The 21336-nt window shown below is 42.4% G+C and overlaps 1 protein-coding gene across 2 annotated transcripts in view; it reads left to right on the top strand.

Annotated features, from left to right (window-relative positions):
• The first annotated feature begins 3513 nt into the window (after positions 1-3513).
• The window catches only part of LOC117046786 (renalase-like), a 100331-nt gene continuing 82508 nt past the window's right edge, over positions 3514-21336 (top strand). The window contains exons 1-4 of one of the 2 annotated variants that reach the window (XM_033149189.1): positions 3514-3682; positions 4717-4822; positions 7886-8028; positions 10308-10469. In XM_033149189.1, the coding sequence (XP_033005080.1) occupies positions 3562-3682; positions 4717-4822; positions 7886-8028; positions 10308-10469 (532 nt within the window). In that variant the 5' untranslated portion in view covers positions 3514-3561. The remainder of the gene's footprint in view (positions 3683-4716; positions 4823-7885; positions 8029-10307; positions 10470-21336) is intronic. The other variant, XM_033149190.1, reaches the window with a different exon arrangement.

Below are 21336 nucleotides of genomic sequence, written 5' to 3'. Positions count from 1 at the left end.
GACATTTATTTCTGCCCAAACAAAAGCAAGCGATTTCAGTACTTAATAAGCTGCCTTCAACAGCCTTAGAAAGTTGCAGCTGCTCCACGCCACTGTTTCAAACTTGCTACAGTATTTACTTATTTGTTTTCTAAGAAATATTTATATACCGGTAATTTATTTTTAAAAAAAATTGGAAGAGTTTACAACAACTGTAGTTATAAAAAATACACAAAAAATATTTGCTTAAAAACAGAAACCAGGTAACTATTATTTGATACCAGTTACTTTGGTGCACATAATACTGATATCTAAACAGATTCTTTAGGAGCTTTCAAATGGTTTCTGAAGTACAAAGCCCTATAGGCCTCCAGATACCTGTGTTTAGGAGTCAGAAGTGGAAACTCAGTCACTCAGTTCCTCCTCCTTTTTATTATAAACTGTTATTGAATTTAAAAAAATAAATAAATTACCAAGCACAAAGTGTTGCCTTCTAGGACAAATGCACGTACAGATGTTAAGTCCTGTATGCAGTCATCCACAGAGCATTAAAACAGACTTGGAAAATATTTTACATTACACATTAAGCCCACATCTTGAGGGTTTCTCATAGGCTGCCATAGGTTGGCTGCCAGGATCCGCCAGGATGGGCCTTCGGTCTGATCCCGCACATTCTTCTTATATCAGGAATAGGGAACCTGTGGGTCTCCAGATGTTGCTAGACTACAAATCTCATAATCTCTGACCACGGCCCTTGTTGGCTGGAGCTGATGCGAGTACGGAGTTCAGCATCTGCAAGGCCACAGTTTCCAAGTCCCTGCCCTGTGTGATATTGTGGTGTGGTTAAAAAAAACGAATCAGACAAATCGGGTGTCACAAGGCCAGAGTAAAAAGCGAGCTTCATCTTCACCCCAGGATGTTCTCAATTTCAGGCACATCAAAATCTCACTTTGCATGCCTTTTCCTTTGCAAATGCTGTCACTTTCAGGTTGAAGTGCTGGTGCTTTGACATATTCAGTTGATATAGCTTCCAAGCCAACTAAGTTTCTTTTGCAACCTCATTGCAACATAGTTGAGCGTTTGTAAATTTTTATGAAAAATATATTTAAAAAATCCTTCCAGAAGCACCTTAGAGACCAACTAAGTTTGTTATTGGTATGAGCTTTCGTGTGCATGCAGACCAACACGGCTGCCCACCTGTAACTTTTATAAGTTTGAACTTTTGAGAAAAGCATGTGATACAACCTGCTGTGGTCCATGTTTTATAAGCCTCTGTAAATGATCAATGCAACTGTTAGGCCAGTTAGTAGGGTCACTGTAATTCTGAAGATCAAGCATAAAAAAATACCACCTTCTTTTACAGACTTTACAGTCCTCTCACATTTCTTGACATCCTTTTTTTTTCCTTTGTGTTTTCCAGAAATAGCTCCAATTTGTGAAACTTCCAGCTTAGAGTTCATAAATGCAATCAATCAATCAATCAATTTCAGCTCCTTCAGTGCTAGTTTCAACAAGAGTATAGTCACATTCTTGTTCTTCCATTTCTTTTTGTGCACAAAGGTATTTCAGGGGGAAACCCTCTTGGCTTTGCTTGCTCCTTAGCTTGCTCCTTAGCCTTTCATTTGCAGCACTGAGCTCCAGGCGGTCACTTTTTATCACCCATAGCTCACTAGAAAAATGAATACATTTTAAAACAAAATTAAGATAAGACTGTAATATATTTAATATTAAGTAATTTTTCACATGAAACATAAATTTCAATCAACTTTATGTTCTATCTCATGTACAGTGAGTAAGCCCACGAATTACATAGGGGTTAGGTTCTGGGGATCGCACCTAAAGCCAAAATCAGGTATAACCAAACACATTAGGTGCAATGGTGGGCAGAAGTTTGCCAAAGTTTTTTTACCCGGAAGCCTGTCATCTCCCCCCCTCCTTTTTATTTTTATGATTTTTTTTTTTTTGCCAAGCACATAAAGCTGAATATGCATAAGTTAAATGCATTCAAGTTGAGGGTGTACAGTATACCAAAAAACCCCCAACAATTCTAATGTATGAATTACTTTAAAAATGATAAAAATTATCCAAAATATAAAATAAAAGAAAAATATTTTCAGAAATTTATCAGATGTAACAAAAACTAATCTGTATAAAGCTGCGCCACTCTGAGGTCTCTGCCCTAGGCAACTGCCTAGCTGGCCTAATTATAGCACTGGCCCTGTCTTCACCATATGACAAAAACTAGGCTGTACACACATTGAAATGTACTCCAGATCCACGGCACTCCCACCACTGTTATTTCAAGCTAAGTACACCTAACACTAGGGATGTGGGTGGCGCTGTGGAACTGATCAGGTTGGCAGTTCAAATGCCCGCGACGGGGTGAGCTCCCGTTGCTCGGTCCCAGCTCCTGCCCACCTTTGACGTTCGAAAGAACGTCAAAGTGCAAGTAGATAAATAGGTACCGATCCGGTGGGAAGGTAAACGGCATTTCCGTGCACTGCTCTGGTTCGCCAGAAGCGGCTTAGTCATGCTGGTCACATGACCCAGAAGTTGTACACCGGCTGCCTCGGCCAGTAATGCAAGATGAGCGCTGCAACCCCAGAGTCATCTGTGACTGGACCTAATGGTCAGGGGTCCCTTTACCTTTACCTTACACCTAACACTGGCCACAATCCATATGTATTTTATTACTTTCTTGAGAAATACTACTGTTTTGACGCACTTTCCCTCAAACCAGCTTCCACCCAATTTGAAGACGTAAGCTGTGGTTTAGCTGACGTGTGTACATTTGAGACACTGCTGCAAACTATGGTTTGCTCACCTCAAAGCAAGAAACATGCTTAATGCATCTGAGCTGTGAACTTTGCTTGGAACATTTTAATGTATGTTATACTGAGCATTGTGAAATATTAATATTGAGATGTGTCAATATTACATATGAAGATGCTTCTGTAATTTATATATATATTCTTTTTTTAAAAAAAAAATCGCATGCATCTTTCATTACATTTCTTCGTTTCCTTTCCAGTCAGGACAAGGCTGCCCAGGAGGACCCCCACCCATGAGGCAAGGGGAGGCAAGGTGACCCCAGGCGGCAGGATGCACAGGGGCAGCAGATCCTAATGCATATTTCATTCCCTTGCTTGTTCCTGATTTAGATCTTCAGTCCCCTCTTCTTCCCCTGTGGGGAGACGGGGCACTCTTTTGTGGTTCACCCAAGGTGCCAAAATGTCTTGGGCAGGCCCTGAGTCGGGAAATATGTAATTAGGTTCTGGTGCGCAATCAGAGAGCGGGGTGTGTTTTTGCACAAAGCGGGGTTCCTATGCACGCTTCCTAACTTGGAGAAATTAACGTCCTTTTCCTGCCTCCTCCACCGAGAAGGCCGGCTCTGAGGAACCTCCGCGCTCGCAGTGGCACCACGACCGGGGAACAAGCTACCCAAAAGCGTCTGCCTTCGCGAGGAAGCGGCGCGATCTCCCTCTGCCGGCGGCCTGCAGCGAGTCGGCTCCGCCTCCCGGTTGCACAAGCAACCCAGGAAGAGGGGGAGGATCCCGCCGCCATCCGCCGGCCGGTCCCGCCATGGCGCGGGTTCTGATCGTGGGCGCGGGGCTGACGGGCAGCCTGTGCGCTGCGCTTTTGCGCAGGGAGCTGCCGCAGCGCCTCCTGCGCATCGTGCTGTGGGACAAGGCTCGCGGCGCAGGTGGGTCTCTCTCTTCTTCGGCCGTAGTAGAACCTGTCGGGTAAAAGAATTAAAAATAAATAAATAAATAAACCGGGCAGGTCGGCCGCGGGATCTGGGAAGGCTGGCAGGAGAAGTGTCCGGAATAAACGCGCCCAAGCTCCGCTTCTCCACATGAGCACGCTTCAGAGAGTGTCCGCCCTAATCCTTTGCACGTTTACTCAGAGGCAAGTCCCATCGTGTTCCTTGGGACTTGTAGGTAATTTTGCACAGTATCTGTGGCCGTCCTGCAGCGCCGTCCTAAACTAAAAAAAGAAAAAAGAAGAGTTGAGTGAATCCCGGCGGTAGATGCGTCAAGAGCAGCACACGGCTTCAGAATACGTTCCCCCATGCAAGGCTTATTTCAGCGTGCATTATCCTCAAGCGTGGAGTAAAGGTAGATCGGGATCTATTAACAGATCTCCGGCTGATTTGCCAGGGGAGCGTCAAGGATTTCTGACTCACCGTTGTCTAATAAAATGACGCACGCGCTTTCCGCAGAAAACTCGAGTTAACCCGGACTCGCTTTTTGTGTGGAAGAGCTGTTGTTGTGTTTTAACATTCTACATCGCTTAGGTAGGCTATATTTATAGATTTGTAGAGAGTCAATCAATCAATCAACGAACGCGTGTCCTTTGCACCTAGCAGCAGCTAGTGTATTTGGGATGGAGGGAAAACACACAGCCCTGAAGTCTGTTCTCCCCCGATATACACGGTGAAAAATCCCCTTGCGGACGAAGCTGGGGTTGTTGGGTCTTTATACTGTAACTTGGAACCGGATTCCTAAACAGACAGCTTTAGGCAGCAATCCAATAGATACACTTATCTGGGACTGAGCTCTTAATTAAGCGCTAGGCAACAAACCATCGCCCCCTGCTCGGAATGACTTGACCATACCCCTGCCGCTTCCCAGTTACTAGGCGCCACTGGCTTATTTTGCCCCACGGAGGAAGCTGATTGGATACGCGCGGCTGTGCTTTAAAAAACTTCTTGTCTCCACGCACGTGATTTTTAAGGGGGAAGAATGGCTACAAGCCGCAGCACTCAGGATCCGAAATGCACGGCAGATCTAGGAGCCCAGTACGTCACTCGGATGCCCGAATATGCCAAAAAGCATCAAGGGTGAGCGGGGGAAATGAATGACAACGGGTTGGGTTTCTCTTTTTGGGGGGTGGGGGGGTTCATATGTCAAGGGTGAGACCTGCCAATACTGTTATAGCAACCCGTGGTTGTTGATTACATTGCAATCTACTGCTGAGCACCAATGAATGAAATATTAAAGGGAATTTGGTAAAGTGACTTTTAAGAAGGAAAGAGCCACTGCTAATGAAAGTACCCCAATTTTGCTAATTAGATCTTACTGAAACTCTTGAGATAGAATCTCAGTTTGAATTTTCTCTGTTCATGCTCAGCTTTTTCCTGTTTCACTTTTTGTTTTTGTTTTTTTAAAAATAAGAGGTTGCTTAAATATTGTACACACTTGTAAGCTACAGTTGTGTTTCATCATTTGTGAAGCATTGGTGTCTGTATGACTGTGTTGGAGCATCCTAAGTGACTCGTGTAGGTCTTTTGTCACAAATCTTGCACATTCTTAGTATATGAAAGAGCAATTGCAAATCTTTGTTAACTAACATAAGGATACTTTGAAAGTTGAGATTCCCCCCCCCTCCATCAAGTTTAGTCTTCTGTTTCAGAGAGCAGGTAGTGTAAGGTTGCCAGCTTCTCAACCAGCTAATGCACCTATGCCTTTAGTGTGAGTAGCAGACAGTTTTAGCTAGCAGCCCTACCTTTCTCCATTCTGTGAAAAGCTTCACCTGTTAATTTCTTGACATCGAAGTCCTGTGAAAGGTTTAAGAGTTTGGCAGCCAATTTTGCCTGATCAACTGGCATGTCTGCATTGATCCAGTGCCTATGGAAGCTCACAAGTAGAGTTTGTTGGATGAGGGCTGTTCTACTTACGAATGACTACAGCAGGCTTGAAGCAGTCCTCGGCAAATTGTCCTCCATGCATCCGGTAGCCTTACCTCGTGGTGCTGCTCTTCCAATCAGTGCCTGCTGCTGGCGACCATTTTACTGGCCTCGAAAAACGCTGTATCAAGTGCTTCAAGGTATTGTGGGAAACTTAAAATGGTGGCTCAAAGCAACCCGGCACATGGCAAGGGAGGCCCTAGACAGTTATTTCACTTCACATACGGCACAACCCTGATCTAAACCACTTGCTTTTTAAAAAGAAAGTTCCATTTGTAGCTTTGAACGTGGATCTCTGATGTAGTTGACAGGTTTGGGCTCAATTTGTTTTGTTTCTCTGTAGGTGGTGGGTAGTAGCTGCTGCCAGACATGTAACCAAGGAGCCACTACTACATCTCTTGCTAGTGAACTCTTCAAGTTCACAAAACCATACCATTAAAAAAAAGATAGAAACATTCAAAATAATAGATCAGCTGTTACAGAAATATGCATTCTTAGTTGCCTGCATAAACCTGACAGAATACGAAAGTTTTCAGCATGTTTTTTGAAGTTGAAAGAGAAGGCACCTGCTGAATATTGGCGGAGTCATTACACAGGACTATTTTGTGAAAACATGGGTACAGTAGTTGGCGTGGCAGGCACCATGCATCATTTCCTTTTCATGTTCTCCCATGTCACGTTGTTTATCCTTGTTTTTTCCTTTGGACACAGAAGTGTGGTAAGAATGTGGGTAGCTTCAACATGAATTTAGTACCTTCAGTTCTTGGTAAGCTTGATAGGTGTGATGATAAATGTGTGATGATGAGCAACTGTATAGTCATCTTTAATTAGGAAGAGAGAGGGAGTTGGGCACATTCATACCTGCTTCCAGCTGCTTTATCTTGAGCGGGGGGGGGGGGGGGGGGTTGGAGGGCTTGCTTCTCCCAACCAGAACATAAGGCAAGGGTGGGAAAATGTGGCCTGGACTCCCAACTCCCATCATTCCTGACCGTTGGCCATACTGCCTGATGTGAACTGAGGTCCAGCAACATCCGGAGGGCACAGACTGCCCGCCACTGATGCATTGGGCGAGCTGTACAGTCCCTTACACCTGCTGCTTCCTTCCCGTGGAACGTAGGAATATGTTATTTGAACCGGGATGAAAAGAGTCTGTGCTAGAATGAAATAAATTAAATCCAGATCCCTTCATCAAGGAAAGCCAGATTCTGTGACTTGTGTAATCAGGACATTTTTTATTTTTTTATTTACTTACTCAGTGGGTTATAAAAATCTCTCCCAGGGTACAATTGCCCTCCCAAGGCTGTGCTCAAGATTTTATAATAGAACAATAACAATAGAAGTACCCAATAATGTAGTCATCCAAATTAAGACCACATTGCATTCCCTTTAAACTGGGTGTGTAGCAATTAATTCATCAAAGACGAGAATAAAGACCTGACTAAAATAAACATATTTTGCAGTTTGCTTATTTATTTTTTTCTTACTTTAATCACTTCTAATGCAGTTTCAGATATTTTGCATTATTTGTCCTGGTTTTACTACCGGTAGTTGCAGGAGGATACTGCCAGAACTTTGCCTTCTGAGGTTTCAGCAGGCAGCATTCATGCACTTTCAGGCCTTTTTCGGGCAGCTGATTCCTGTATCCGTGCCTGCATTCAGTGCATATCCAGAGGGCCAAAAGTTACTCAGGGCTGATGTATTGTCGAGCATTGGGAGTGGCCAAAGTGGTTTACTACCAGATGTTCTTGAAGTCCCAGCATCCTTGACCACTGGCAGCGCTGAATGGCGTTGGTAGTTGTGGTTTTACCTCCACGGTTGAAGAAAATATGCCCCTGAATGCCAATTGCTTGGAATCACAAATGGGGAGAGTGCTGTTATTCCCAACCTATGGGAACCTATGGCTTTCCATAGGTTGACAACTGCCTTACATTCTTACATAGCATCTTGTGGGCAGCTAGTAAGTTAGCTTCATACACACACATAAACTGGTCAGTTCTTGATAATTTATCTTAAGTAGCAATAGCTTTCTAGTGAATGCGAAGGCCATTGCTGTGCATGTGGATATTTTTCCTTTTGATTTTAATGCTTGTGGACTTGATCACTCAACTTTAAGTTGGGTATTTAAAACAGAAGCATCCTTTTGGGGGCATAGTTAATACAGTAACTATAGACAATTTGACATTGATGTGTTTATGCTTTTGTTTTGTTTGTTTTCAGCTTTTACGAAGATCTGCTGACTCACGGAGTGCTGCGGCCAATGACTGCCCCTGTAGAAGGAATGCAGATGAAGGAAGGGGCGGAGAATTTTGTAACACCAGAGGGAATGTCATCAATTGTGAAGCACTATTTAAAGGAGTCAGGTATAGATCTTGAAACAATGATCCTAAATATATTATTGTGGAAGTATTCCCCACATTTAAAAGTGAATCTTTCAGTGCAATCCTACACATGTTTAATCGGAAGTATGCTCCATTGAAAACAATGCAGTTTGCTTTCAGGCCAGTGTGTATAGAATTGCATTCTTGGTGTGTTTAGAAAATCACATTTGGCAGGTGACATCTTACTTTGGGTAAACCCTATAGTCTGTTTTTATTTGTTACTATAAATTCAAGCTTCTCTCTCTCTCTCTCCATACACATATACTACCGGTAATGAATGGTGGAACAGAAATAGAGCTACTGGATTTGGCCTGTCTATGCGTTATTTTCCTTAGTTAAAATATTAATCTCTCTCTGCATCCTATGCTCGATTCAGCAAATAATTTTGTGCATGGTGGCAAAGCAGTTTCTGGCCTTTTTCATTTGGGCTTCCAACCTAGTTATAATGACAAAACGGCTCCGGAGAAGCTTGTAGGTTCTTCACTCATAATTAAGACGGCAGCATCCACTGTTAATAAAAGCAAATTGCAGACAAGTGAAACATCTGCAGCAGCAATTAAATATCCAGCCAAAGTGACCTCACCTCCCCATTGCCGTTTGAATAAGGAAGGTCTTGCAGTCCATTCTAAAAGCCATCAGGGATGTGCTACTCTGCCTTCCTGACTACCACCCCAAGCAGGTGAGCAAGATCTGGCTGGCTCTCTTAACCAAACAGGTGTCAGTTATGAATGCCAGATTTGTTTCTTGGAGGATAGCTGCTTTCCTTATTACAGGTCTGAGATTAACTAATGAAGACCAAATAATAAAAAGATATTGAACCTCTTCAAGTTGAGTTCCATCCGGCTGGAAGAAACAACGCCCCAAATTCTTTCCATTCTCTTACATACCTACCCTACTCTACCATTGCTTGTTTCAGTGTCCCAGACTTACACTTTGACTCTCATAGTCCACCCTCTGTGTACAGTAGTTCATGTCAGAGGAGAAAACCAGAAAGTTAATATATCACTTGTATTAGGTGGTGTGGCAGGACAGGCAGAAGGACAAGCTAGCAAGTGAGGTCCAGCCAGGAAGGTGCTAGGAGAAAAAAGAATTGGTTTTTCTTTCTGTCTCTACACAGAGCAGAGAACAGGTCCATTGTGATTTAAGGTGGGATTAAAGCCAAGAACCTATGGCATATTTAGCTGCCTTATTCTCAGTGTGGTGTGGTGTTTAAGAGCAGTAGTCTCGTAATGTGGTGAACTGGGTTCGTGTCTCCGCTCCTCCACATGCAGCTGCTGGGTGACCTTGGGCTAGTCACACTTCTTTGAAGTCTCTCAGCCCCACTCACTTCACAGAGTGTTTGTTGTGGGGGAGGAAAGGAAGGGAGAATGTTAGCCGCTTTGAGACTCCTTCAGGTAGTGATAAAGCAGGATATCAAATCCAAACTCTTCTTCTTCTCAGCTGCTAGAGGAAAACCATGTGAAAATAAGGTCCATTAGTTGCAGTGTAGTTGCTTCAATGTGACAAAAAGAAAGAAAGATACAAACTAATCAATACAATTTAAAAACAACAGTTATAAATAAAAGAAAATAATGAACAGCTACGTTAAATACCACGTGAAACTTAAAGACCTTAGAAAATGTGAAGGTCTTTGTCACCAAAAAGGCATTTGCAACATATGTGTCTACTCAGACACATTGTTGGGTTCAATAGCCTTGTTGGGTTCAATAGCTCTTAATCACAGGGAAGTGTGTAAAATATTTCAGGCACTGTCCCATATTCAGGAGAAAGTCCTGTTGAACGGGACTTGCCTCTCAGTAGATATGCATAGGAAGGCACTGGGATAATTCCCAAAGTGAGGTTCCACAATGGAGAACCTTCCCCTCTCCACTGTCCCCTTGCCAACCTAGTGCTGTAGTTTTAGACTACAACTCCTGTCAGCTGCAGCAGGGACAGGGATTGATGGAAGTTGTCCAAAACATCTGGAGGGCACAAATTTGGAAAAGGCTGCTCTGATCTAGTGCACAAGCAGTTTTATGTGGGACTTGAGACGGACCAGGCGCCAATGCAGATGGGAAAGAAGTAAGGGTCTCATGCTCTGCCTAACTGTGTCCGGTCAAAACCTGTGCAGCTGTGTTCTTCAGAGGATGAAGTTGCTGGACAGCCTTCAAAGGCACCTGTGAGTCAAGTGTGTAGCATCAGCCTTGATGTGACTAAAGCACAGGTGATGTTTGTTCGTTAGTTGGTTCAGATATCTGTTATGTTCTCTCTTTCTTTCAATGCAGGTGCTGATGTCTTCTATAACCACCACGTCACACAAATCTGCCTCAGAGATGAGAAGTGGGAGGTCTGTGTTAGTACAGGCTCCTCAGACCAGTTTGACATAGTTATTCTCACAGTGCCTGTCCCACAGATTCTTCAGCTCCAGGGAGACATTGTGAACAGTAAGGTTCCTTGTTCAGTTCTGTTTTACATACTTGTTTGTTTGCTTACTTGCTGTATTTATATCGTTCGCTTCTCACGAGGAGCTTAAAGAAGTATACGTGGTTCTCTCCCCTACCCCCCGTTTTATCCTCAAAAAACAATTCTGCAAGGTAGGTGTGGCTGAGAGAGAGTGGCTCAAGGTCTTCCAGCGAGTGTCATGGCTGACAGGATTTGCAGCCAGGGCTTCCATGCTGGCTGGCTGGCTGGCTGTCAGTTCATACTGGTGTTGTGAAAACCACAATGTTCTGTTATTAATGTAATTTATATGCGGTTTTATGTAGTGTAATATATATGGAAATGTATATCTGAACTTTGAGGACATTATCGGAGACATCCCTCCATGCCCCCCTCTGCCCCAGCCATTTGATGTTAGGCATGTGGCGACTGGAGAGGTGAGATGCCATGATTGAAAAGGGAATCTATGGAATATTATCCCTAGGGAGGCTCAGCTGGCACCGTCTTTGATGCCATTTCTGCACCGGGCAAAGATCTTTGTTATGCATTCTGGCAAGTGCTGTAAGCTCATTTGGGTCAGGTTTTGTCTGTTCTGCCGAAGTGTTTCGTTTTGATGCAGATTCCATCTTGGAATGGTTTTGTATTTCAGTTGTCTTTATTGCAAGCCATCCAGAGAGGTTCGTTGTTTTTGTTTTTTAAGTGTGGCATACAAATTCTCTAAATAAATCCATAATTACTTTTGTCCATTACATCTAGGACAACTGAAGGCGTAATGGTCATTAAGGTGCCTGGGCTGTGCTACTTTAGACTACAGGTACGGAAAGGGACATCTCAGGTGATAGATAAATCAATAAACAAAACATCCCAGCCCATAGAAAGTTAGGTATAGGAGTTATTAGGCATTCTCACCTAGTTCTAGCCATAGTTGCAGGGGAAATTATAAGGTTTTTCCTTTAAAAATAATAATAATAATAAATCAGGATTTAAACATGCCCAGTAGAAAGATTTTTGGACCTGTTTGCTTGTGCATTGGCAGTTTTAATCCTCTCTAGAGGGATGCTAGGCATGCAAATTCCATCCACTTTTCAAAATGAAAAAAATATAGTTTATTGTTTATTTCTCAACAGCAAATTGAGGGGTGGAGGATGAAACCTCCCCACCACCAAAGAGTCCTTGCTTTGGACCCTAAAACTGAGTTAAACAGCCTTCAAAACCCTTCAGATTGAGGCATGCTGTTTTCTGAAGCTCTGAATGGGGTCTTGACCTAATCTTGGGGGCAGTGCATAATTTGGTTTATCTTATCTGTTTACCAGATCTCACAACAAAGGAAATGATAGTGTGATAACAGGAAATACTGAGAGATTTGTAGTGATTTCTGTGGGTTGCTTCTGTCGCTTAGAATTGATGCACTGGCATTTCCACATTACTCATCTATGTTAATTTTATTTTATTTTTGCTTCTCGTTGTTGCTTTAATGCCTTTTCTCTTGTGGATGTGATTCTGCAATTGAAGACTATTTCACAGGACACAGAATCTTGAGCAGGCTGCAGCCTAATACAGTCATACCTGTGGATACGAACGCTGCGTGTTGCGTTCATCACGGGTTACAGACGCGACGAACCCGGAAGTACCAGAACGGGTTACTTCTGGGTTCAGCGGTTCACGCATGCGCAGAAGCGTCGGATCGCGTTGCACACATGCGCAGACGCGGCACTTCAGGTTTCGCACTGCTCATGTTGCGAATGGGGCTCCGGAACGGATCCCATTCACAACCAGAGGTATGACTGTATTTATCCAGATCAGTTCGAACACATTCAAATGAATAAACTCCTTTAATGGGCAGACAAAAGCTGCTCCCTCATTTGTAAGTTTAAGCTTATTTTTACTTGACATTTACCTTTAGCAATTTCACCGTATATGTGCAAATATTATTATTTAATTATGATTGAATTATTAAGATGTGTTTTCTCAAAATGAGTTGATAATTTAAAAACAAAAATTTCTGTCAGTCAATGGCTATTGCCACTTTCCATGGAATAGGGGGTGGGGAGAGATTTCGGAAACAAAAATTCCCAAACATTCAGTTTCAGAATGCAAAAAGCCTGGAAGCTAAAACTTAAAAACCAGGAGCAGCATAAATTTATCAAATTGAATCCTCACTGTGACACTTAACTGCCAGAGTTAAGCTTCAAAAGAAACAATATTTTGACATGTTTCAAGTCTAGCACTTCCTTGCATTGGATTTATTGGGCAGGAGAAATGTTTGGCACTTGAAGGGTTACCATTTAATGAACCTGGAAGTGTTTCGCATGTTGCACTGGAACCAGTCTTGCAGCGGATGAGGCAATCCTGTTCTAAGCTGCAGTATTTTAAAGAGGCAGTGGATGGCAGCATTTTAATGGCCTTTGAAATGGCTAAATCAAAATGCCTTTAAAAATCAAAGGTAGGTTCGATTTAGCTGTGAATAAACGCCAGCTATCATTTCAAGCTTAACTTCCGCCTCTAGATCAATGTTTTCTGCTATTAAAACATTTGTGCTGACTTCATAAGGTTTATTTGAAATTTGAAGGGGGGAAATGTAATAAATAATAGGAAGTTCCTCATCCACACGTGTGTAGGTAAGCGAGATTTTAATTATCCATCACATTAACAGTGCAATCTTAAACATGGATGCTTGGAAGTAACAGCCTCTGAGTTCAATGGAATTTACTCCCAGGTAAGTGTGTAAAGCAAAGGTAGCCAATGTGATGCTCCCCATGTGTTGTTAGGCTGCAGCTCCCATCAGCCCAAGCCAAATTGATAAAATAATAGATAAAGTGACAGGCTAGCTACATTGTGTATAGGATTGCACCCTTGGCCACTACACATAATGAAGCGTGTCCAGACTCGCCCTTGATGACTTACAGCTCCAGCACAGCATCGAGGTTGAGGGGATGCCAGGTGACTAAAATATGAAAGCTCCATCTGTGGTGTTAGATCCTTGGCAGCTCATTCCCACATGCAGGTCACCACTTAACATGCTTACGACTGCAAAATTGTGTGTAAACAAGCGCTAAGAGGGCTTTTTACAGATTTTCAGGTGGATTTCAGGAGAGCTGGAATTATTTTCAATTTCAATAAATAGACCCCCACCCCCACCCCAACATTCCCCTGTAGTAACATAAAGGCATTCCTGAACTGGGAATGCAAAGGTGTCCCAACAAAGGTAATCACAAGGTGGGTCCATTCCTTAATATTAGGGTTGGGCTCCATGGGCAGTCCCTAAATTTAAGCTCGCATCCTTGCCTAGCTCCTCTTTCCCCAAAGTTTCCCCTTGAAATAACACCTTTTTTAGCGCTCTTTACCTTTTGTGGGGTTTTGGTTGGCATATTCTGTTAAACTTCAATAAGAGGCAGACTGCAAAGCAATAAAGGTTTGTCATCAATTATTAGTAATACTAGTAGTATTATATCGCCCTATACCCACAGGTCTCAGGGCGGCTCACAGGATAAAATCACAATATAAAAACACAGAATACATAAAATAAAAACAAGAACAACCCAATAACACCCCAGGAAAAAAACACAAAAGGGCATTGAATGTCAGTCAACCAAAGGCCTAGTTAAAGAGGATCATTTTTACCTGGTGCCTTAAGGTGTATAATGAAGGCGTTAAGCGAACTTCTCTGGGGAGAGCATTCCCCAACAGGGAGCCACTGCAGAAGAGGCCCGTTCTTGTGTTGCCACCCTCTGGACCTCTCGAGGAGGCGGCACACAAAGAAGGGCCTCAGAAGATGATCTCAGGGTCTGGGAAGGTTCATATGGAAGGAGGCAATCTTTAAGTTATTGCGGTCCTGAGTTGTTTAAATTAACTTTTATTCAGAGTAGACTCATTGAAACTAACAGACCAAAGTTAATTATAGCCATTCATTTCAATGGGTCCTCTCTGACAACTCAAAGCGTTTTTGTATACTGGCAGATGTCTGTGTTATACTGACAGTGAGTGAGTGAGTGAATGAATAAATGTCTTTGTGTCTTCATTCCTAAAACTCTACCTTTCCATTTTCAAGGCTTCTTCCCACTTCCCCCCCCACTCTCCTCCTCTTCCATCCAAATCCGTGTCAAAATATTCCAAGTTCTGTACGTCTGCCAACACTTATCATCGGAATTTGTTTTGGAAACAGAGGAGACCTACCTCATGCCTTATTTGAACAATGTTATTTGGACTGGAGAATTTGGGATGCTAAAGCAAAAAAAAAAAAAATGGTTTACCTCTCCTTGGTGAAGTTTCCATTGCTTGCTCGCTTTGCATTAATGAAAATGCCAATGGGCATGATAATTCACATTTGTTCTCTGATGCCTTTTAGAACAGTTCCCCATGGCTTTGTTCCATACCGTTACACAACACAATTGTTCCATAGCACAGTCAGTTACTTGTAGAATCTTCAGTCAATTATTTTCCCTTTCCATTTTAATGTATGGTTGAGGGTGAAGTGGAGCAGTCAAGCTGTCGTCTTCACTGAGGAAAAGGGCAGAGGCCGAGGCTGGCTAATCAAGAGAAATAAGCAAGTATCTTCTCTTTCACTCTGCAGCTTGCAGTTCTCCCAGCCGGCTATATAACAATGCTGCAGAGTGGATCGTCTTTTTTTCTGTTCGAGATGTTTGGGACTATAACTTGCATTGGCCATGCTGGCTGAGCAAGGCTGTCTCCTATCCGTGTATACTCTCTTTCAGCTAACACTGCTATCAGAGTTTCCTGATAATAGTGTTAGCCCATGAGTAGGCAAACTAAGGCCCAGGGGCCGGATCTGGCCCAATCGCCTTCTAAATGCGACCCGTGGACGGTCCGGGAATCAGCGTGTTTTTACATGAGTAGAATGTGTCCTTTTATTTAAAATGCATCTCTGGGTTATTTGTGGGGCCTGCCTGGCGTTTTTACATGAGTAGAATGTGTGCTTTTATTTAAAATACATTTTTGGCATTTTGGGTTATTTGTGGGGCATAGGAATTCGTTCCTCCCCCCCCCCCACCCCACCCCAGAATATAGTCCGGCCCCCCACAAGGTCTGAGGGACAGTGGACCGGCCCCCTGCTGAAAAACTTTGCTGACCCCTGTGTTAGCTGAAAGACGATAGTACCATACCACCAACACTTCAGATGTATGAAGTGATATGTTGACTACTTGGGATTGTATGCATGCATTCCCTCCATTCGACAGTTTTATTCCTGTTTTGTTTTGTTTTTGTTTTAAATAATATTTTTATTCAAGTTTTTCAGAATACAATAACAGCTACAAAAAAATAATACAAACAGAACAAGTAAAATATGGATTCGTCTCCTAAAGGGTTCTCAGCCCCTAATACCCACAAAAGGTAGCTGCCCCTCCCAGATCTCACCTGCCCCCCCCCCCTGCTTTTTCCTCCCAGCACCTCACCCTGGGAGACTGACATTTCCCTGTCTCGCATCCTGGGTCCTCCATCAGCCATCCACCAACTGCATTAGTACACAGCCCCTGGAACTTAGCGAGTGCCCCAAACATAGGTCTCCAAAGAGAGAGAAAATAAACAAGAATGTTTCTTTTCCTTTTGTCTTTTGTCTGCCTTTCTTTACTCTCATTCAGCAGTTTTGTTTGCGTGACTGTCCCCTTTCAGCTGGGTACGGTGTCACGCACACGCACGTGGGCTTCCTTTTCATCCCTGCCTGTTCATCAAGAGTTAGCTTGAGAGAAGCACAAGACTGCTGTAAGCTGTATTAAAACAGAAGCATGGAAAGCTGATATCTAGCATACCATCTGCTTTCTGTGAAAACCATGTTGCCACAAACTGGTGAGGGTGAAGCTGGGGGAAGAAAATCATTCTGAAAGAGCCAGGACTTTTGAGTGCCCTGATAGGGAGGAAGCGTAACTGGTGCTGTGCTGCTTTTATTGTAAATGTTTGTATGTTTTTTTTTAAAAAATGTATATGATGTTTAATTGTTTTCAACGATTGGTTCCCCCCCCCCCCGTTTTTAGTGATTCTTGTTTTTATCTGTGGCGCTTTGCCCTGTATCTTAGGCAAGTCAATTGAAAAATCACATTTTTTGGCATTTTTGGGTTTTCCTTTAAAAAGCTCAACAATTTTGCAGGTTTCCTGGGGGGGGGGGAAGCTCAACTATTTTTGGGTCTTCCTAAAAAGAAATCTCAACCACCTTTTGGTGTCCTGGTTTTTACTTTTTGAAATATGGCAACCCTATTTAAATAATGATAATGATAATAGATTCTAATATTTATGCTTGCAAGTGCAGTAGACTGCAGTAGAGAAAGGTAAAGTAATGTGTGGTGAGAGCCAAACTGTACCCAAACTGTAAAATACCACCTACCAGTACTTCCTTAGGAATTTGCTCCTGTATAAGTAAGTGCTTCACTTGGGAACCTGGGTAGTATCGTTAATAGAGGGCTAGGCTAGGCCAGACCGAGGAAATCCAGGTTAAAAAACCTAATATTTGAAGTTCACTGGGTGGCTACACACTGTCTAGCCCATAAACAGGCTGTATGAGGGGAAGAAAATGGAGGGGCGCTGTTTCTCCTCAGAGAAATGATGGGATGTACATGTAGTTCAATCACAAAAAATGATAATCTCCATATCCAGCAAGATAAGGTTATTCCTCGCTTCCTTCATACCTCAACAAGCATGCAATTAACTTGAGTTTAGTAGGTAGATAGATAGAAACTTTGTTTTCATTAGCCACTAGCCATAGCAATAAAGGAAAATGTACAGGGGATAGAGCTAAATAGTTAGCTATACAAAATACATTCTGGAGGTTTACATCAGTACAAATGGCAGAATTGATACATGATCCTTTAGCCACAGATAAAACATGTTGAGCCAATAGGCTTTCTTTTGATTAAAAAAAGAAAAGAAAAAAGCTGAGCAATGTTAGAAAATTAATGTTATTCTAATTGCCCCTGCTAAAAAATTTTTTGCAGTTTTTGCATGCAATTAACTTGAGTTTAGTATGTGTCTTTGTGTGTGTGTGTAACAGCCTATATAACATGTCTTGCTTCATCGTGGGAATTTCAAAAGGTGTCAGGCTGGCCTGCACAACCAAATGTAGCCCAAAGTCCTTGACTCCTGTTTTTGCAGGCCCAGGCAGGCAGTAAAAATAGGAGATTTATTGAGCTTCTAGTAGGCTGAATCCAGCTTTTGGAGTCACAAATTGTGCACGTCTGATATTGTGCAGGCATAATTTCTTATTGTTGTCATGTTCCAGCACCCCACACTTAGCTTGAGAGGCCTTCACTCAGCCAAAATTGTTTAATAAAAAGGTGCTAATGGAGCCAAAAGATAAACATTCCCATGCTTTTATAACACTGGCGATTTGTTTATTCCAAGCCCTTATCAACCCAATGAAGTTTCTGAAGCAATATCTGTATAACATTTGCCTTCCTGAAAACATCACACCATTTTCCATATTGCCATGATATGAGGAAGTATGCCTTTAAAAGAAGCAAGCTTTTTGTTGTTGTTGTTTAGGTTTCTTTTTTTTATAGAGTTATTTTCTGCCGACTAGAGATTTACACAACTTCATAATTGTCCTGGGAATGTCAGAATCCAGCTTCTAATGTGAAGCCAGTTTGGTCTTTCAGCTCTGCATGCGTTTTCTTTCTTTTTTAAAAAAGGAAACACTGAGCCCTCATTTTGGGGCGGGGGGGGGGGGGCTTGCGACATGAAAGCAGAGTCTGTTTTAAAATCTATCATCATCAGTTCATTTGCATTCCACTTTTCCACAGTGGTGCTCAAAACGGCTTGTTACGTACCAAATGAGCGATAATAAATGTAACAATTCATTAAGAACAGTTAGAAATAATGTCAAAAAATGCAAAAAATAAGTAAATAAATCCATGCAGAAGCAATGCAAACAAGCTAACCTAATTTAAAAGCTTAAAACTAAACGGAAGAGAGAATATTATCCAACAAGGAAATAAAATGGTAGCATTCAAAATGTAGCAGGCAGGTGGAGTGAGTTTTTATTCCCATAGGACATTCCACAGAAGCTCGCCACAGTTAATTTGCATATTTTGTATGGTAGCCTTATCTCCTAGTTCTGAGATCTCTCTCAATCATTTCCCCATCTCTCTTCTGCAGGTGTAAAGATTTCCAGTCCTTCTTAAAAGCTCACCTGCCCTCACAGTTCAGAAACTGCTGATGAATGGATGTCTTTCTTACATACAAGCCATTGCTGCTCCACAGAGACACTGAAAGGCTGTCAGATAACATCACATATTTAAGCACATAAGATTACTGTCATAATATATGTACTATATAGTTTATATGTGCTAAACTATATGATAAAATTGATTAGTAACACTGAACATTGATTCACATAGATAAACCTATCTTAGTGAATCAACATTTAAGGTTACTAATGAATGTACTGTGTCTATTTTAACTTATTTTAATGGAATGCAGGAGGAACAGTCATGGGAAATTATGAATCATAATAGTATCCAGAAACATTTATGATGACTGAAATTAAGAGCAGAAATTATCAAACATAATTCAAACAAACAAACCTTTTTCTACAATACTTAATGAATCATCTAATACTTAAACAGGTAGCCCGCTTAAATAGCTTTTCCTTTGTTGCCATTTTGGCAAACTTACCAGTTACATTGGCAAAGAAGAAGAGTTGCCTCACAAGCTTACTTCCTGCAGAGAGCATAATAAGGTGGTAAAAGCATGCGGTAGCTCTTAACATTATGCAGACCTTTAATAGTTTCAGTTTACTAAAGGTATGCTTGTCTGGTGCAGCCTATGCGGGAATTTAACTGAGGTTGTCACACTGTTCTGAGTCTTTAAGTATGTGAAATATACTCGGAGTCAAGTGTGAATTTCATGCTCTTTATTCAGCTCATAGTAGTGGGGAATGCAGTTCCCCCAAAACGTTTGCTTTATATACACTATTTACACAATGGGCCCCACATGATTGGCTAATTGCGGGATACTCCTGTATGCCAATCGGAGTGCGGATTCACTTCCACCTGGAGCTGGATTGGGTGGCTCCTGCAGACCAATCAGACTGCTGCAATCTCAATCCTATTGTTCTGGGACCAATCAGACTGCTGCAATCTCAATCCTATTGTTCTAGGACCAATCAGACTGCTGCATTTTGGATCATATTCAACTCAGTACATAACAGTATGCTTCATTGCTGACTGTGTCCTTGCAACAACGTGGGAACATAGATTAGCTAATTGTGTGTGCAGCGAATACAACAGGGATAGGCTGCAGCATGGTAAAGCTTCTTCGAGTGGATGTTGGGGCCCAGTCCTCCTCTTTCTTGTTGCTTGTTCCAACTTAAGTCTTCAGCCAAGGAAGCACTACATCATGCTGCCAAGCCTACATGTGTTCCTGATCACATGAAGCACATGAACTCATGTGCAACATTACTGCGGAGGCATGATATTTTTAGATCTTGGGCCCAGAGTCTCCATGAGGATGTTGCACTGCATGTCAGTTGCCATGGGGAATTAGCACCATACCACTCAATCTCAATTTGGATTAAATCAGCGTGGGTTTCGTTGCAGAACACCAAAACGGTATCGGGAGAGGGAAAGGGCTGTGTGGTTGATACCACCAAAATGGTTGGAGACCATGAAATGGTTACTTGAGAGTAGAACGTATGCGTAAGCACCAGCATGCCTGGGACTAATGGCTTGCAGTTGCTGCTTTGTTTCTGTGATAGGGATAGATTGGGAAAGAGAGACTTGGGGTTGCTTTAACAGGAGCAGGGTGGGATGCTAGAGATTTGGTAGGCTGAAATGGAAGCTGAAATTTCAGTGGTGAAAACTAATCAAATAAAGGAGGTTTGGCTCCCATTAGAACAGAAAGGACAGGGGAAGCTGAGAAATGGGGGTGGTTAGGGGGAACCAGGAAGTGGAGTGCTGTTACTTGTCGCAAGAAGAGGAGACTGAGTAGAATCAAGTTTCCCAAATTCCCCAGTGACCCAAGAGTTCAAGACCATGATTGTATATCAAGGTTCCTAGAGAGCCTACGCCTAAGTTCCTGGGTGTCATACACAGGTAGATATGCCTTCTTAGGTTGCCTTTAGTCTTGTATTTAATAGATAACTTGGATTCCTTAGAACCCTCCCAAGATGATTGAAATACAGGGAAATTACCTTTAAGGAAAACACATAGCTTTGTGTCCCACCCTTAAAGGTCCTGACTAAGCGAAGAATACAACAAATATGGGGAACAGGGAAGACAATGGAGTGAAGGAGGCAAAGAACGGACTTGGCTGGGGTTGTAGCATCCTCCACACTTTCCTTGGGGTAACTGGAGCAACCCGGGAAGGCTGAAAAAATTTGCTGCCTGAGGGGAAGGCCTACCTGAGCAAAAAGTGTCTGGGGGACAGGATGGTTTCGAAAATGATAGGTGGGTATGCAGAACTCTGGAGTCTGTGTACTTCAAGGGATCTAGGGTGGGCTTTAGAATACCTGCTCAGTTTTGTGCATGGCCTTCTTTTGTGGTCCATAACTGCTGCACTGAAGGCCCAAGGTAAAAAGCCAGATAGGGCAGTTTTTCCACTCCCTACCTCTGTACCCATGGCAGAACGTACAGCTGAATATGGTTTGGGGAAAAGTGTACATCAAAAGACCATGTCTAAAGCATTATGTATTTTAAAGCCAGCAATAAGGACAGAGAAACACAGCTAGGATATTATTAGATGGAAGTACACAATCATATTTTCCGTAATTGGTGAGCTAATTATTGGATGGGAGACAAAAGCTCTGTTAGAACAACAATTCTTGTGTAACATGTAGCTACTGCATTCACAACTTTGCCTTCTAATTTCTGAGTGATGTAGAGGCATCTGAAAAAGATGTTGGCAGTTTTGACACTGTAACAAATCAAA

This window comes from Lacerta agilis, chromosome 5 (assembly GCF_009819535.1).
Source record: "Lacerta agilis isolate rLacAgi1 chromosome 5, rLacAgi1.pri, whole genome shotgun sequence".
In the NCBI taxonomy this organism is placed as follows: domain Eukaryota; kingdom Metazoa; phylum Chordata; class Lepidosauria; order Squamata; family Lacertidae; genus Lacerta; species Lacerta agilis.
The sequence above is the reverse complement of the archived record's forward strand: the minus strand, read 5'-3'. Positions and strand labels throughout refer to the sequence as shown.